Below are 19,178 nucleotides of genomic sequence, written 5' to 3'. Positions count from 1 at the left end.
AACCTCAAAAGGAGAAAAATGAAAAGTCAACAATATTTTTTTCCACAATTGTCTAGTACTTAAATATTCCCAGTAATGGAGAAACCTGAGCTCCAAAAAGACCATGAGGCTCTGACTTCCATCCATTTTCTTATGCATATTCCTGTTAATGGTTGCGGGGCTGGAGCCTATCCCAGCAGCCTTTGGGCGAGAGGCAGGGTTCACCCTGGACAGGTCGCAAGTCCATCACAGGGCCAACACATAGAGACAAACATACATTCACGCCTACGGTCAATTTAGAGTCTGGATTAACCTGGACCCCTCTTGATGTCTTTGGACTGTGGGAGGAAGCTGGAGTACCACAGAGAACCCACGTACGGGGAGAACAAGCAGACTCCACACGGAAAGATCCTGTGTCCGAGTCGGGACTTGAACCCCGAACCTTCTTGCTGTGAGGCAACTGTGCTAACCACTGCAGCACCGTGCCGCCAGACTCTTAGTCTTCCAAAATTTTTTTTTTTTTCAACACGGAGCTCATTTTTACCCCAACTTCCAAGTAAACTTGAATGTAGCGTTACAGTAATATTTTTCTTTGTCTTTTTCTTTTTTTCTTGTGGTCTTTTTTTTCGGACTAACTTAAATGACTCAGACTTGTTTGTGTTGCAGTGCATCCATGTGTGTGGAACAAGCTGAGTGCACGTGTTGGTGGAACATGAATAGTGGATTTAAGATCCAGTGAAGAAATATGCAAAAAAAAAGTTGCATATTTTTGTACTGTAATTAAGAGTTACATAGACACAGTACATATTCACTGAATGATAAATGTTCATATAAACTTGATTTTGGTTCAACATTGTTTGTCGTGTGTTTCTGTGCAAGGTGATGTTGATGATTTTAGTCAGGCAGGCGGCAACGGTGATGCAGTGGTCAGCACTGTTGCCCCAAACAAGAAGGTTCCAGGTTCAAGCCCTGGCTGGAGCACAGGGTCTCTCTGTGTGAAACCTAAGTATGACTGTGAGAGCCAATGGTTGTCTGTCTCTAAGTGTTGGCCCTGCAATAGACTGGTGACCTGTCCAGGGGGAAGGCTGCTGGGATAGGCTCCACCCCCCGTAACCCTTAACAGGATAAGTGGTAGAAAATGGATGGATTTTTGTAAGATGTGCCCCATTTTTGTTTTAATGCAAAATCTCCGGAACTTCAAATTTGACACAAACGTCCTGGATGGACAAAGGATGTCCTGAAAAGTTTGTCGAAGGTCACTGTCTCCACACATACGCACAATAGCTCGGGACTGTCTTGTGGAAATCTCCTCAAACATAGCATTGTCAGTGGTGGTCGCTGTGACAAAGCAAAACGCGGCATTTCTAGTTGTTTGATACATGACATACAGTGTGTGTTTTCTTTCAGGGAAGAAGCTGGGTTACACATTTGACAACAAGAACTTCCACAACGTGTCTCTGGGTCAGGGTCAGGAGGTTGTTGCCGAGCAAGCCCTCGACTTGGCAGCCAAGAACGGCCATTGGGTGATACTGCAGGTAGAAAATAACACACTGTACGGACACCAAAAATACCTTTAAAGTCATCACAGATACTCTCATTCACAGTGAGGATACCTTCTTTGTTGTAGTGGCAATATTTCATTTACTCGATTTGATCGTATTTATTGGGCGTCTACAGCTCAACTCTCATATCAGTTGCACTGATTTCATCCGCTACCAACATTCACTGTTAACCACAGCCACCTCACGCAAAACGGACCAAATAGAAAATGATTTACAACAAAAGATGACACACAGACGCAATCCCAAATAAAAAGCATCCCCAAAAAAAAGACACATTTTTCAGAATGAATACAGGGTCTATTTATGTCAAGTACTTGCTATTCATGAGTGGTTTGAGGTGGCATTTCCTTTATCTGAGCATGTTGTGAATGAAGTGTACTATCACATTGTTTTTCATTGCATTCTCACAGGGATGCTCCTCGCAGTTTCATTCGCACCGAAAAGTGAATTTAATTCTCAACAGAAATTTCCTCACTGGAAGGGCTGCGGCATTATACAGTACAATATCTGCAGCTGCGGTGTCTGTTCTCTTCTTATCTGGAGGGCAAGGCTGGTGTTTGCATTTTAAGTGGAAACCTTGGTGGAATTATAATGGGAAGTATCGACAGATATGAACCGCAGACCGCGCACGGCCAGACACCCTTTCCTTTAATACACAGCTGGTAGAAAGGAAGAAGGTAAAAAACAGATTGGGGTTCGGTGACTCTCGGCTCCAGAGCCAGGATAGCACAGACAAGCAGATGTTTAATTACCTTTGCATAAGAATCCAGATCGATAGGCTTAAAAAGGCCTCGTCCCCCTGGCAACAAACCTCCCACTTGCTTTATCGTCGAATGTCTGTTTGTCTGCCAGCTGATAGCCACCCCCATGGCACTGGCCGGGGGGAGAGGAACACGAGGGGAGGTGTATGCTTCTCTTCTCTGCTTTTACCAACACTATCTTCTGATATAATGCTCCATCTTCACTCCTCTTCCCACCCTCTCATTCCTCCATGTAACTTTGATACCTTCCCACACTGTATCTACTCTCATATCAATCCCCCCACCTTTACCACTAACCTGCTATCTTCCTCTTCCTTTTTCACCTTCTCATCTCAGCTGTCCTCCTACCCATCCACCTTCCTTCACCTGCTGCCAAGCCCCGGCTCCATCAGTGGAGAGTCGGGTCAATGGCAGGTTCCCCTTCACCGACGGGTAATTATACTGCAGAACGGCAGCTCCTGTTCTGATGCGCCTGGGAGACAGAGATGCAGAAACTTTGAAAGTAGTCCTTTGGGAGGTGGGGGAGGGAGGGAAGATGGGGAGGCAATCAATCGGGCAGATTGGAGTTGAATATACCGCACCGGCCAGGGAATCAAGTGGCCTAAACGCACCAGCTTCTTCTCACATTCACTGCTAAAGCCGCCCCATTTGAAGCCAGTGGCAGAAAGAGTTGCAGATAAGAGAGAAAGCAGAAGAAAACATTTGGCGAAAACACTCTCCACTATCTCCTCTCTTAACTCAAAGATAGCTTTATTTGTCCTTGGAATTTTAAATCATTCATACAATCCTCTCCTTTGGAAATGTCGCATTAAGAGTTGGACAGGATTTGTTTTTACACTTGATGTAGTACTGACCCTTTTATCTGAGATGTAGTCGAGAAGACATTCTGCTACACTGAAGGTTCTATTGAATCGGTTGACTGACATTTAGTCTTTTTTAATGTCTCATTACTGATGCATTTTGTTTTCAGGTTGTCTCATTAACACAGTATCAACTGTCCCGTGAGAAGAATTTGTCTCAAGGTCCACAAGAAAGAGCTAAAGATTTTGGTGGCCAAAGGTCAAGGTCACTGTCACCAGATATAAACACTACAACTCCAACTTGGCCACGAATGTCTGCTTGGGCTCAAGGATGACCTGAACTAATTCTGGCGATCAAAGACCGAGGTCACTGAGACAAGCATATATGGCAGGGTTTCGATTTTTTTTCCCAGTGTTTGAAAAAAGTGTAACTTGCTTTGGATTTTGGATGGAGTGTAGACAGTTTGCTAGCAATAACAAGCTAAGCGGTTACAAGTGACTTAAGAAAGAGGCGTTAGGTCTGCAGTTTTCTCTGTCTAGTGGTCCATGCACATATTCCACACATCTTGGTTTCGCAACATGGACAAAATTAGCCTCTCGCCCTGGGCTAACCAGCAGGTATTTCTATACCCCATATGTAAGATGAAATTAAGGACTCCGGGTCTACATATGTACGTGGAAATGAGGTGTCATTCTGCCTGCCCTCAGTGTGTCCACAGGCCTGTCTGGGGTCTGACTGTCTGCTCACTGCAGGCCCACCTCCTCAGTGCGGCAGCCCAGCTGTGCAGCTGTCCTCCTTGACAAATGAGTTTCGGTGTGTGTCTGTGTGTGTTTGTGTGTGGAGACAGATTGTGTACCTGCATGTGTTTATATTTGCTTTTGTCGGAGCAGAGTGTGTGTGACGAGCAGTTGGACGTGCTATTGTGCTCTCCCTCAGGTTGTGTTTGATCTCAATGCATCAAAGACCTCACCGGCAGTGTCTTCTGATGGATTCTAGACTCAACTCTTATATTATCATGTAAATAGAAGCTTTAATATAGTATCAGGGCAGTCGTCGCAGGGGCTGGAAGGCCCTTATCAAGACGTTGTCGAGGGAACAAAAATGTTGCACCTGAAAGTTAATTAAAAAGCTATAAAAAAAAAGGTTGCTCCTCTGTCTGGTTGTTTGTCCGTCGGCCTGCCAGTCCTCTCTCTCTCTCTCTCTCTCTCCATTCCTCCTACTCTCCTCGCCCTGTTGCCAGAGGATGAATGGTTTCATTACAGTGACAAGTTCTGAGGCAGTCTCTCACTCCTTCTGTTGGCTCCCTTTATTGCCTCACTATTTACATGCCAAGAGGAAGGGTTTGTTCTCCCGCTTGATGAAAAAGTGCTTGAATTTAGACTTTTAATTTGTATACCATTCATTATTCTCTAAGGCATCAAGAGGCAAACTAACTTATCTCAGCTTCCAGCTCCTCCAGGATTTCTCTCCCTCACACACAGTCAAAAACTTTTCTTTTTTTTCAACGTCTCTCCCAAAAATTGACGTTCTCTCCCTGTCGTGTCCCCTCGTTCAGAAAGAGGCCTAACTTCAGCCATCATAAGGAAGATTAAATATGAAGAGCAAAGGGAAATGAGAAAGTAAAGAGGCTTATGAATTAATGACTGGAGTTATTAGTGCTGTAATTAGATTTAGGGAATGGGCAGTGCTGCATGGGTAGATGTGGGGGTGCTGGGCTGACTGCTTATCATTCACAGGATATCCTGTAAGTGTCAGGACAGTTGAGATGGAAAATTGAGCTCATCCAAGCTTGTGTGATAGTACAAGTCAGCTCTGCTGCCCGAGCTGCTCCGAGAGATGAATATGCAGAAAAGTCAGGCTGAAGTTAGGCGGTTGCCTCATGTCAGCAACCTGGAAATGGTTTCCAAGTGCTATGTAGCATTTAATTTAGTGCCATGTCAAAGTCACTGTGAAGAGAGGAAGAATATGCAGCATTTAAATTTCTCCTTTTCGCTAGTTATCGTTACAAATATAAGGTACACGTTTGGTTCCTCGTCTTTAGCTATTATGTGTTATTCAGCAACAGAAATCCTATGTGTAGATTACACCCCCAACCTCACTTTCCCTGGAACAGGGCGGCGCAGGAACAAGTCCTAAGACCAAAGAAATCGTTGTTGAATGACCAACCCTGATCCTAAAGTCAGTGAGATTTTTTTGTTAAACGCCTGAAATGAGCTCAGTGGTCAGGAGCTCAGGATACTCAAAGTTATGTTCTGCATAAAATATGCCACTAATTTCTGCACTTGTGAATTTTACATCGTTAATGTGTCTTAAAAATGGCGGTTTTTAACAAGTGATCAGACGAGTTAAAACATTTTAATTGACATTGAAGGAAGTGCAAAGCTACTTCATACGATGATGCTGTGTCTGTGGTGTTGCTACTTTATAACAAATTTGCACCTCTAACAATTAAATTTCTGTTTCCCAAATCATAAAACGTTTTTTGTTGAAGGTGTTCATGCCAGACCAAACATTAACAGTTTCCTAATATTTTGTTTGCCGTAGAATTTATTTTTAGCGACACTTAAAAAAAAAAAAAATCGCATTGGTTCATGGGAGAGGGTACCCATGGCTAAGCTAACTTCCAGTTTGGCTTCGAAAATTGTTTTGCCCCTGTTACACTCTGTACTGCAATAACATGTAATTTGACCCTTCTTCTGCCCCCCCCCCCCACCACCACCACCACCACACACACCCACACACACCTGTATAGAACATCCACTTAGTGGCTCGCTGGCTTGGCACCCTGGAGAAACTCCTGGAGCAGCATGCAGAAGGAGGCCACGACAATTTCAGGGTGTTTGTCAGCGCTGAGCCCTCCTCCACCCCTGAGGGGCACATCATTCCACAGGGCATCCTGGAGAACTCCATCAAGATCACCAACGAACCGCCAACAGGCATGCACGCCAACCTGCACAAGGCCCTGGACAACTTCAACCAGGTAACACACCCGTTGTTTGAAGACAGGCTCCCTCACTTCTGAGCACAAGTTTTAATGACTGGCGCTGCAAAAAGCCATTATATTGAATCACTTCCCATCGTTTTAATCTTGATTTTTTAATAAGACACAGCCTTTTTAACAGGATTTCATTTTCTCACAATTTGATCACAACAACCAAAGTGTTTTCTGCTGAGGCGTATATTTCTAATTGTGTTCGTTGAGAGACTCGTGTTTAGTGCCACGCCAGTGTGACAAAGTACTGAGAGCTTTTCTGTGCCAAGCACTGTGCTTTCTCCCCAGTCATCCAATCGCTGTGCAGGTGGGGCGAACCAGACAATTGTACTCATAACACATTTTCTCACCTCATGAGCCCAGAATTTCATCCAGAGCAAGGATGGGAGAAAATACTCTACCTCATGCGAATACTTTTATGTGTGATATTCTGTATCATAACATCCAACAAATGCTGCTCCTCTAAAGAGCTCTCAATGCTCCCAACAAGGTTTTTTTCAGGAGAGAGACTGGGGTTTTAAGTTGCAAGTAAAAGCTTTGGTGGACACCAGTCCTTCGTACAGAGAACAAATCTATCTATTTAAAAGGACACAGAGAGAAAATATGAACAAGGAGCACGTGGTCCCTTTTCATGACAATACTGCATGAAGCAGAAACTACAGTGGACATTTTATTAGGTTTAGCGCTGCAGTCACCAGCCTGTTGATCACAATCTTTGAGACATTTTAATTAAATCTTTCTCACTACAAGTGCATTGGATCCAATGTCTCGTCTTTTCACTGTGTCTTTCCCTCACCATTAATGAGAATGCTTAAATGCACAGCTGCATCTGAGCTGTAGTTACTGCTGGATTAGGGCATTTAATCTGGGTACTGTCATCCTATGTATGCTGTAGAAGAGCCATGGAAGAAACAAATCATTGATGCAAGTACAGATGTAGTCACCAGAAATTTCCAGGAAAACCATGATGGCATCTTAGCTGCTCCATGCTGGGTTCGTGCCATGGCTGTGTTGGGTCCTGGACAGTGATGAGATCCCCCACAACCATGTAGTAAATGCAGTGCTCCTAATCCCTTCAAATGCAGTTTGTGTAAACTCAGCTGCAGTACCTTGTCTCTCCACCAGGAGGAGCAGTGATAGAAGCGTGGGCAGTTTACTGTGTTTGGACACAGCTGTTCTTAATGTGGACCAATTTGATGAGCGAGAGTGATTCCCACACACAGCAGATTATAATTAGTTCACTGGATTATTTGGTCAGAAATATTCTTTGTGTGTTTTTGCTCATGAAAATTTGAGCTGTGTGACTGGGAACTGAACCATCCTGGAATGAAACAGAGCATCGGTGCGGCGATCGCAGTGGCTCACAGCATTCGTGGTGGTACAGTAATAACTATAAGAGCTGAAACAGTTTCTAGTTGATGTCATGATGGTTTCATCATTCATGGCGCTGTCAGATCGCTGTTTCACCTCCTGCCAGGTGGGTTCCTATGTTTGTACCTGCATAGAGTCCACATGAAACCATCTTTTCAAAGGTTAAACACCAGGAAATATGAACTGATGCAGAACATTTTGATAAATTGAAAAGTTGTGTGGATTTTGGAAATTGTTGCGTGTGCCGGTTTTGCGTCTCTCGGTGGTGGTATGCAAGCTTACAGGTGGTCGCAATCCGACATTCTCCCACCTGACCTTTTGTGTCACATTCCAAAACAGGGTGCAGCGTCCATATCAAACAGTGGCCTCTAATTCTAAGACTGTGAAAGAAAAAGGACAGCTGTAGACTGCAGTACATTTCTTCTCATCTGTACAACTTATGGGTTTAAAACTGGAACAGGGCCTTTAGAACATGTGTAGAACAGCTAGTCCAATTCTGGGCTGATTAAAGTGCATGTACAGTAATTTAAAAGTTCAGGTTTAGTCAGGATGACGTAGCAAATCTATGATCCTGTAAACCATAAGCTAACAGAAGTAACCATCCTGCTCCCCTGGGCTGACTGAAGTCCTGTTGGGGAACTAAAAATCAGCGTGTCTGGGTCGGTAACGTTATGATCCTGATTCATTTAAAGATTGAAATAATGCCAAAGTAGCTAGACCACGATGCAGATATGTAGAAACTCTGAATTTTCTCCCACATCCTCCACAAGATGACCAGCAACAACTTTAAATGTGCTTGTTTTCTGAATGGAATTTGGATTTTACCAGCCAGACGATTAGGCTACCTAAACTGTCCTATCTTAAATACAAATGTATCATTTCTCTTTGAATTTGAGTGGGGAGGTGAAGCAGCCACAGTGGAAGAAAGTAGCGCCATTCCAGCCCATAAAGTTGTGGAACATTTGCCTCTCTGAATGGAAGTTGAACAGGCTCTGAACATGGGATATTCAGGGGTGCAGCTTTTAACTGTAGATTGACCTCAGGGCTATAATCCATCAACATGACTGACAAACCTCAGATATTTCCATTATTGTAGACCCAAAAAAATTGTCAAATGTGGAAGATTGGTTTAGGTGACCCCTGTTTCAGAGATTAAATTGCGCATACAAAGCCTATGGATTAAACTGTCCAATACTCTGTAAAGTTAAATTTAGCACAAGCACACTCAGGTTGACCGTGCTACATCATGAATCTGGTAATAAAATATAGATTCTCCATGTTGAGCACACATACTTTTGCTGATCCGTCTTTACTTCCTGTAAATTCAATTTAAAGAGCAGGACTTTTTTGAGAGTTTTGTACTTGCTCTAGGAAAGTTTTTTTTTGTGTGTGTGTTTTTGTTTTTGTTTTTTGCAGCCCTCAAAAATGAAATGCTTCATTTGTTGGGGACTATTTTCAGCTGTGGATTAATCCACATCTGGTATTCTCACGAGTATTTCTGACAGCAGGAGGGTGTATGTGGGAGATTTATTCAAAATAAACTACAGTGTGCATGGATGTAAATGATGGAACATGTCACTCAAAGCAACAGTAGCTCTTTGATGTGTTTGCATCGTCAAACAGTGGTTCTCGGTGGGAAGACAACATATATGAACACACACACACACAATTCTTGTTTGTTGGATGATTTTTGCCTTTTCATTGGTTTTGATGTCAGAATGAAAGTAAAAAAAATTAGCCAGATTCATCCTTTTAAGTAATGTGAGTACCTGAATACTTCAACACACACGGAACATCCCATATGATGCAGTTCTCTATCAAAGCAACGTTGTTTTTTGTATTTCTGCAAATTAATTGATGTTTCCAACTACATATGCAGGGATGGAGGGATGGAAACATTTGTTATGACGTTAGGCTTTTTCAACAAGTCCTGCCCACTTCAGTCGAGAGACAAGGGTCCCGTCAAGTCATTGCGAACACAGGAAGTAACCTCAGCTCTTCAAAGCATGGCAGGAACCTTTGTCTTCAGCTAGGTTTTAATCCAGTACAGGAAGATGGAGGGTTGGTGAAGGGGGTTTAGGGTAGTTTAGTTTGAGGATTTACAACAACACTAACAAAGAGCATAAATAATAATATAAAGTTTTTACATTTTTGACACATAAATAGATACATGCTTTCCTGCATGTGCCCTATGATATATATGTGTGTGTGTGTGTCTATGGCAGGCGTGTGTGATTGCTCACATTGGGTTTTTTTATATGAATGATGGACTGCATTCTGATCGAGTGAAGACTGCAAGTAGAAAATGAAAATCTAGACCCTGTTTCAGAGGGTGCTTAAAGAAGAGGAGGGAGATAAGAGAGATGAGTCTGGGAGAGGAACTCGCGAGCCACAGTGTGATGAAGCTGATTTCATAGCTGCTAACTGTGCCGCAGCCACCGGCAACTGCACTGTTAGCACTGCCACTGCAGCCTCTGATCTCTGACCTTCCTTACAGAGTACCCCTGAGGTCATGAATATTCTCTATTTTCTTTGCACCCTCCTTTAGCACCAGCCCCGCTCCCTTCAGCTTTAAGGAGAATTAGTTTGTTTCAGCCCACTGTTTCGCTGTCCTTCTGCAACTCCCTTTCAACGCTTTGAGACAAACCTCAAAAAGCCTCTGTAGACTATCTGATTAGCAACAAACAGCTAAAAAGGACAGTTTTATAGTGACAGCTTTTATGCCCATTCAAGAACATCTTAAATGTTTCAGGGCAAAAGAAAAGTCAAATGGATGATTACTACCGTCCCCCACCCATTGACATGTTTGGGTTAGGGTTGTGAGTGGCAGTTGAGACAGCATATGCCAGTTTTCACTCCAGTTTTCTCATCAAGTTGCCAATTTGCAAAAGCGTCGTGTCTGGCAGATGGAGGAGTCCCCGTACGCTCACCCTGGAATTGCCTCTGACCCATGGAGGACAGATGTGAAGGTGGCACGCGCTGACATTAAAAGTTTGTGTTTAGATTGTGGGACGACAACATTATGTGAGGAGAAAGATCACAACCAAGTCAATTTGCTACTTTTTGTGTTTGTTATCAGAAAGTGGCCAGACGGCATTAAGCCCCTGTCCCCCGCATTCCTCATAGTAAAAACGGATCAGTGCACTGCAGTGGCCTCTAGCTTTTCTCTGCCTTATCACTGCTCTATCTCCGTCTAAGCTTTACCATTACCTCAGTGCTTCACTGCCAAAGCATCTCAGCTTTCTCCCTGTCCATTTCCACGATCTTCAGCTTGTTGATGACTATCTGTCTGATAAGGGCAATGTGCTTGTGAGCCCTGCCTTCTATAGAGCCGCAGCGAGGTCCGCTAAGGTAAAGATGGGAGAATATTCCAGTCATGTGTACTCAACGAAAGCTAATCAATGCTACCCTAACTCTCTGTAATAGCCCGCCTGCCTGGCTAAAGCCAGCATTAAGCCAGAGAAATGACAGTTTCTTTCCTCTTTACCTTTTCACTGAGAGATGTGTACCCAGGAGCCTGTAGGATGGAGTCATGGTGGTAAACGTTAACATGTGACACATCGGCTTAGGTTTCACAAAGGTGCAAAGTTGTCACCTATCTGCGAAAATTGTTGTTTTAATAATTGACCTGATACGGTTAAGTATCAGATTGAAACACTGGCAGTCACAGTTTAGATGTTACACCTCTTGATTACAATTTGACTGCTGTCAGGGGATCAACACAAGCAGAACCTCTCTTAGCGAGATCACGTCACATGAGCTTGAAGTTAGGCGTTTGTGGCAGAGACACAGTTGCTTTAACCAATCAGCATCTTTTGAGGAGACCAGGTGTGGTACAGGTCAAGAAGGAATTGTGTTAATTGCATAGTGTTGACACCTCTATGCCATCGCTTCTACCAGATCTGGTCATAAAGAAGGGCACAGAATGCTACTGAAGGCTTTAATCAATAGCAAAAAATGTTTTCACTCTTCTACTGATTGGCTCCTTCCCAACCGTTTCTGTCACCAACATCTCAGATGGTTGTGTGAAACTCATCACCCGTCAGCCCTCAAAGTTTCAAGCTTTATTCATGCTAATATAATAATAGCAAGGCTAATACTGTTGTTATTACACATCTTTAACATTTTGCGTTTGGATTTTTGAAATGTATTTATTTATTTATTTGCAACATGACTTTCATGTTAATCAGTCCGACAATGGTGCGAGTCAATCACGCAACTAAAATGGAGGTGAATGGAACAAATGTTCTACTCACACTAGGCTCGTTATGGCAGTTGAGTTGTTCGTGTGAATCTTTTATTGTTTCGGTAGTGATTGATGGTAAGCCTTCATATTATGGCAACATTCATAAGTAGTTCATGACAACTTATGCAGTAAGTGCTGAATAAACATTACTTAAGCATAATAAAGCTTTTATTAATACTATTAGTGTCCCTAACCCCACCCGACCATCCCCTGTTTTTTTCCCATCCACTAAGCACATTAGTGAATTACCAATCATTGCTCTCAGTTAACTAACCTTTAACTAACCGTGATGAATGTACTCTGATTGTAGTGTTACCAGATGATGTAATGCATGTTAATGCAATTTTGGGTCTGACTTATGAAGGAGAAAGATTACATGCTGGTACAATTCTAGGTGTGGGTTTACTTTGATCTTGAAACTGATTGTTTTTAATCAGTCAAATTGTCATATAATTCCGAGTCACATGTTCTGTGATGCTAATCTGATACCTCTGTCAGTTCACGAGAGTGTTTGTCAGTGTGTGTTTATGCGTCTGCCTCTCTTGATTATCTGACTGCATGTTGTTTCTCTTGAGTCCACGGGTCATGAATAAGGAGGCTAGGCATCTCTTTCAGCTGCATTGAGCAGAGGAGTACAGTGCAGAATATTAACTGCAAAAGGGGGTGTGTGTGTGTGTGTGTGCGTGTATGTGTGTGTGTGTGTGTGTGCACTAGTCAGTCTGCTCTCTACTTGTGTGCAGGCATGTGCATCGTAGCTCCCCAGGGCACTGCAGCAGGGGAAGTGAAAGCCCTCACGGCCGCACTCACCATGACACATGCTGAAATAAAGAGAATTTAGCCCTCTTAGTTCCGTGGGGGTTATTGGCATGCTTATTTAACTGTCTCTCCCCCCTAGAGATTACAATGCCATTTATGTCCTGTTTTTTTATTATTTGCTTGTCTGGAATAATGAGCTCAGAAGACAGATGGAGTTTGGAAGTCCTTGACAAGTTGTGACAATTAAAAGGCGATCTCATCAATGGGCTTATTGCCATCTACTCAAGCCCAACTGCTGGGGACTTGACAAAATAAAACAGATCAGAAGGCTGCCTGCCACAACTTTTTGCACACCAAAATCACCCATTTAGTGCAGCTGTACAGTTCAAGTGTGTCTATTTTTGTTTTGTTTCGTTTTGCAGGACACGCTGGAAATGTGTGCTCGGCAGAATGAGTTTAAGAGTATTCTGTTTGCTCTATGCTACTTTCATGCTGTGGTGGCTGAGAGGAGGAAGTTTGGTCCTCAGGGCTGGAACCGATCATACCCCTTTAACACCGGAGACCTCACCATTTCTGTCAACGTCCTCTACAACTACCTGGAGGCTAATCCTGAGGTGAGTCTTTGTGCAAAGGATTGTAATCCTAATTGGAAATCTAAACACACAGCTGAACACGGCAACCACCTTCCCTACGTCTCCAATTCCCAGGTGCCATACGATGACCTGCGCTACCTGTTCGGTGAGATCATGTATGGGGGTCACATCACAGATGACTGGGACCGGCGTCTATGTGGGACCTACCTGGAGGAGTTCATCAAGCCTGAGATGATGGAAGGAGAGCTCTGTCTAGCACCTGGCTTCCCTCTGCCTGGAAACATGGACTATAACAGCTACCACCAGGTGCGCTCATCAAGGCTGTGACTCATATTGTTCCGTCCTCCGCCAGATTGCCTCCAGTGTTACCTGAAGTCATCCCAGCAACAAACACAATTACAGCAGTGGCTCTCCGGGGGTGCTGTCTCACACAGGTCCCCGGGGATCCAATATGGCCTCCAGCAAATTAATGTTGCTTGAATTGAATTGTTAATCAAAAGTTTCTCAATCGCCATTCCCCATGTATTATGTTCCACAATTCAGTGCTAAATCAATAACAATAACTCGTCCCATATGGGTCCCCAAGACATAACAGATTGTCGTTATCTAAATATTTCTCAGAAGTGGAATCCACTCTGCGGGTGGAGAGAGTTTGCCAGTCTAACTTGGAATGTTTGCAAACTGAACTGAAGAAGTCAGTTTACAGGGAACACTGACGTGAAAGTAAGTGAGCAGGGCTCGATGAGTCATGGGACAAAACAAAAGCTTGCAGAAAGATGCGCGGAGTTATAGACCTGTGCTTTCATCCATACACCAAATGTTCTTATTCCCATTTAGTGTGGGGAAGGTTTTCCCAGCATGCCGTAGGATAACCAGAAGGGACTACCCCAACAGAAAGTTAACAAAGATCATTCACCCAAAGAGACAGAAGTTAAAGCTACATTATTCAATAGCTTTATTTAAATGGGTGAAATGTAAACATCGAGCTCTTGAGCTGTTCCACGCAGGATTTTTTTGAATCATGGTGTCATGCAGTGAACTGAACTACCTCTCCAGTTTTGAGCAGATAAATTGTAATTAAGGATGTGTCATCAATAGAGCGCTGCAGGGATGACATGTTTTTGCAGATCAACCCGGACTGAGAATCCTCAGGAGTCTCGTTTGGCCACCTGTGATCAACTGCTTTTTATTTTCATGTATTTCATAGAGTAGAACAAGAAGTTAAAATGCCATCAGCTCTTGAGAACCACACACCATTTTTCAGGGAATTAAACCAAAACCCACTGACTTGGACACTGGACCCTCAGCAATGCTAACTTATTTTAGAACTCATTCCTGTACACGTCTACGGAGGGCATAAACAATCAGGGGTGTGAATTGTCCAGATTTTCGACCTGAAAATGATGCACTCGTGAATCATGCAAATCCGTTTTTGTTTTTTTGTTGTTTGTTTTGGGGGGGGGGGGGGGGGGTGCACAGCTGTGTGTATTAAGCAAACCAGTGGAAATCGACACGATGTTACAGACATACGAGCAGAACATGATCAATCGGGATATTGTGATACGTATTCAACCCCGAAAAAGATTGATCCATGGGCAGACCTCATAAAAATAAAGACAGAGATGATATCGGAGCTCCTATTTTTGTTTTGACAAGTATAAAACGTTCTAGTCTACCCCTTACATGACCTAGTAAAATCCAAAATAAAGCTAAAAAGATAGAAATATATGTAAAATCTGGGGTTAGCGCATGGTTTGGATGAGATTAAATATTGTCATGCAGCAATGAGATGTAGCCTACATCATCCGACGGGGGGGGGGGGGGGGGGGGTCATGTCATGGTAGGTGCACCGTATGTTTTCCTACTTTTTTGTTCTTTGCCGATCACACCTCTGAACAATTTTAATGAAAGTGTAGAATGACTCGCCCACTGACGACTTCTTAATTAACGCAAGGATAAATAATAATATTTCGTGGTTTTTGGAGAACCAACCTTTTTAGGTTGAAAACCTCTTTATTTGTCATGAGAATGATCAGCAGTGATGTTCAAAATAAGTTCCTGCCTCCTAGCACCAGACCACAGTCAGGTTTAGCAGTTGGGAGCCTGAAAGATTGTTCAGGAGAAGAGGAGCATTTCAACATGGTGAGTTCTACTCCTCAAGAGTAGAGTGGATTGTTACCAACTCTCTCCGTCTCTGTCTCCTCAACAAAGTTAAGTGAATAGAAATCCCCAGTGGGGTTAGAGGAGGAGAAAAGAAATCAATGTCTTGCCAAGCATAGGTTGTATACGAACATTTATGTCATATTTCATACATAATGTAGCTTTTTTATTATTTATAATCATTGGTTCTCTTGCCAGATTGGCTCAGAGCATGAAGAAAGTAGAACAGACGCTGAAGCTATCGCTGGAGATCAGGAGCTGGCACACTCTGTCTGAGAAGGCCAATTAGATAACATGGGCACTGAAAGGAAGTGGGCGTCGCTTCTGAGTGTCCCTGGCGTTATTGTGGCCAGAAACTTGACACACAATGTTGCTCCATGTCTGTTAGACGTGTAAATATTTTTTTTTTGCCAACATGTTGAATAGTGATCATTGGCCTGCTGCGTGATGCTTTACTATAAGCAGATACGTTGAACATTTATGACCAAGTGTTTGATGAATAATTCATAACTCACTGCAGCATGGATACACAGAGGTGAGCAGTCTACGTTATAGTGCGACAGTGCGTTATACTGTTTGAACCTGCTTAAAATTATAATTGCCTCACCTTTACGGTACGTCTCCGGCTTGGTAAAACATTTTATGCCCCTTTCCCACTTGCCTATGTGGCTTTTGATTGGGAAATCAGCTGTGGTGCTGAACAGCGTTGATATGATCACGAAACTCAGGTGGATCCTTCACGGTCAGTTTCCAACCTCTGACCCACATACGCCGAGGGGTCACATGGAAGCTACGAAGCTTGTTGCTTCCTTCCACGACTTTTTGTCATTCCAGCTACTAAATTAACCCATCATGCACTTGACAACAAAAGAGAGGCAACTCCTCACAATAAGAATGGGATTAAGTAGCTTTCAAGGGAGGATTTAAAATCCCGGAGGCATGTGGGAAAGGGGCATTAGAGACCTGTGTGTGTCTCTATTAGACTCGGGGGGATAGGTGTTAAATAGGAGGTGATAGCAAGTCAACGCTGGATAGAAGTGGACAACATCATCTGAGAACTGAAGACTGGTTCGAAGGGCATTACTGTGTCCAGTCATAAATCTGTCATAAGCATTGTGTTTTGGCATCCTTTCATATTTCGAAAGTTTCATGTAAACTTGCAACTTATGGTGGAAGTACATTGGCCAATTTTTTTCATTGATATCAACTGTTACAGATGTGGTGCAAAAGCTATTTTTTTCCCAATTGAGAATTGCTAAAATTGTAATAAAGTGTCCTCAAATGACTTCATTAACGCACCAAAACTTTGAGAATAATGATCGAAATATTCACACGGTGATTTCTTGTCAAAGACGTTTGACATTTGGTGAATTTTTTGTTTGGTCTTTGTAGACCACCGCTGTAACAGCTGCTTGAATTTGACTTTAAAAAGGTGCAGGACCCCAGTAAACCTTGAGGGGTCCTCAGAATGAACATCTGCAATACGTAATTTTCATCCCCTGTGTGTTGTGGCCACCATTAATAACGATGACATGTTGGTTTTGACAGCTCCAGGCGCCGTCAGGTTACTGCTTCACCTCAGTCGACCTCATCTCGCCTGTTGTGAGATGCAATGTATCATTTAACATAAATCCTGACTGACAGGCTGAAATCAGAGCTGAGACAGGTTGTTGTGTCAACTGCCTGAATGCGCTATAAAGACTCAGATAGCATGTATTTATTATTTATCTGTGAGGTCAGCCCCTGCCATGCAACCCTTTGGAGTTATCGTACAGTATGTTTAGGGGAAGGAGAGCAGCGAGAGAGAAACAGAAAAGGCTGGGAGTGACTCAGCAGTTTTGCTCGTCTTTTAACAAGACACAGGCAATCAGCGAAAGTTAGCCAGCTAGTACAAAGGAGATCAAAGAAGCTGACTACAAAGTGGTTCTCTATTAAAGGCCAATATATATTTCCCATCAAAAACTTTCATGTGGGTATTATGATTAGAAGAGATTTTTTTGTTTAATGTAAGTATCACACACACGCAAAAAAAGCCTCCTTCAGTCGAGCTTCCTCTTTCATTAACGTAAAAAAACCTACTGATATTCATTATAGACCAGCAGATGGAAGATGTCCTATTTCCTTCCCCTCGTTATGGTCATTAGCAGTCTGTCAACTGGTCCTGAATGTTTGAATCTCACCCAGAAATATCTCATCATTCTTATGTTTTCATTCCCCTCCTTTGTAAGCAGATAAACCTGAGTGAAAAAAGTACTTCTCTGTCAGGAAGTAGTTGGAGTCTCCTGTCTCATAGCTGTTCAATTAAGTATTCATCTCATTTAGGGTTGGTGATTGAATATAATCCAACTCTTCTGGGGGAACGGTACACGAATAAGGCCATGGGATGCATCAGTCACACACTCTGACATGGATGTATTGTACTCCAGTACATAGATGACACCCTACCGGCTGAATCCCCCTACCTGTATGGTCTTCATCCTAATGCTGAGATCGGCTTCCTCACGCAAAGCTCAGAGAAGCTTTTTCGCACCGTCCTAGAGATGCAGCCCAGGGACGGAGGAGTTGGCGAGGGTGGCGGGACGACACGAGAGGAGAAGGTAATTGATGGAAATGTATAATACTTGGATCTGAATTTTTCTTTTGAATCAGTGATTTGCAACCTGGGCGTTGGAAATCCACACCACCGTGTTTAGATGGTTGCCTGCTCCAACGCTCCTGATTCAAATGACTTGGTGATTATCAGACACTGCTGGATTCTTGTTAGTCTTGCAGGCGGTGAATATCCAAAAGCAGGGTTCAGAAACTGATTTGAATCATTCATACATCCCTTCACTGCCCATCCATACAATGATGCATGGAGTATTTGATTTAGACCTCATTACCAGAAGTATATGGATAACCAAAAGTATGAGGGCACACATATGTGATGCCATATCTCATCCTCAACAGAATACATCAATCAGCTGAGATGATAACATCTGGGAAGACAATGAGGTTTTGGAATTTTTCAAACTTTTTTGCTGTCACTCAGGCACCATTATAGTACCAGACATTCAACCTGAGCACAGCCCTGCTGGATGGGGCAGCCTCTGATCCAGGAGAACCAGTCTGAGTAACAGATCCGTGTGTCTGAGTGACAGATCCGTGTGTCTGAGTGACAGATCCGTGTGTCTGAGTGACAGATCCGTGTGTCTGAGTAACAGATCCAGTTGTCTGAGTAACAGATCCAGTTGTCTGAGTAACAGATCCATGTGTCTGAAGGCTCATCAAAGGTCCAAACACTGCACTGCACTTGATAATAACTCCAGGAGACTGGATTGGACAAGGCACTATAATTTGACATGAGAGTGAAATCACTAAAACCTCTTTGAGGCTCTTCATATGATATTTCTTTTCTTTTAATTCTGACATTTAAAGAAGCAGAAAAAAATCAGGAACCAAAGAATTTGCACATGTATTGATTTGACTAGCTGTTGCAGCTCAACAGTGAAAGCGCACAAAAGTGTATGCTAACACAGTTTATTGGCCACACTATTAATCTCCTTAAAGCTGCTCTTTATAAATGTGAGAACCAGCTAGCCCATAATATTGTACACTCCAAACCAATCCACCATTTTGCCACAGCGGCCATTTTCCTCTGATGTCACACTCAGATTGGGAAGCGAGAATAATGGACAATGTCATTCTGCTGCAATCTAGCAAATTGTTATACGTCAGTTGCTTCCTTGTTGACCATCTGAAAAAATAAGGACTACTTAAACTCTCGCGCATATTTGAAAATAAGACAACATATTATATAATCCATTTGCCACTGTACGTTCAGCCAACAGCTAGCATTTGTGTTCAACTTCCTTGCTTACATTGCAGATTGTTTTGTTGCTCAATAAAATAGAAAAGCAATATGTTAACATATATGGGACATATATTTCTCCTGTAATGTTCTTACAGCTAACCCCC

At 42.9% G+C, this 19,178-nt stretch overlaps 1 protein-coding gene across 4 annotated transcripts in view; it reads left to right on the top strand.

Moving 5' to 3' along the window:
* dnah9 (dynein, axonemal, heavy chain 9) overlaps positions 1-19,178 on the top strand; it is a 175,913-nt gene that overhangs the window by 143,130 nt on the left and 13,605 nt on the right. Inside the window, exons 70-74 of one of the 4 annotated variants that reach the window (XM_086196258.1) lie at positions 1,387-1,514; positions 5,856-6,083; positions 12,975-13,082; positions 13,176-13,367; positions 17,648-17,818. In XM_086196258.1, the coding sequence (XP_086052384.1) occupies positions 1,387-1,514; positions 5,856-6,083; positions 12,975-13,082; positions 13,176-13,367; positions 17,648-17,818 (827 nt within the window). Of the gene's footprint in view, positions 1-1,386; positions 1,515-3,272; positions 4,157-5,855; positions 6,084-12,890; positions 13,083-13,175; positions 13,368-17,647; positions 17,819-19,178 lie in introns of those variants that run through there. The other 3 variants (XM_086196256.1, XR_015111651.1, XM_086196259.1) reach the window with 3 other exon arrangements.

Source organism: Aulostomus chinensis, chromosome 23, assembly GCF_037954235.1.
Source record: "Aulostomus chinensis isolate RoL2024-O1b breed Wild chromosome 23, RoL_Achi_v1.0, whole genome shotgun sequence".
Taxonomy (NCBI): Eukaryota; Metazoa; Chordata; class Actinopteri; order Syngnathiformes; family Aulostomidae; genus Aulostomus; species Aulostomus chinensis.
This window is presented reverse-complemented; position numbering and strand designations above follow the sequence as displayed.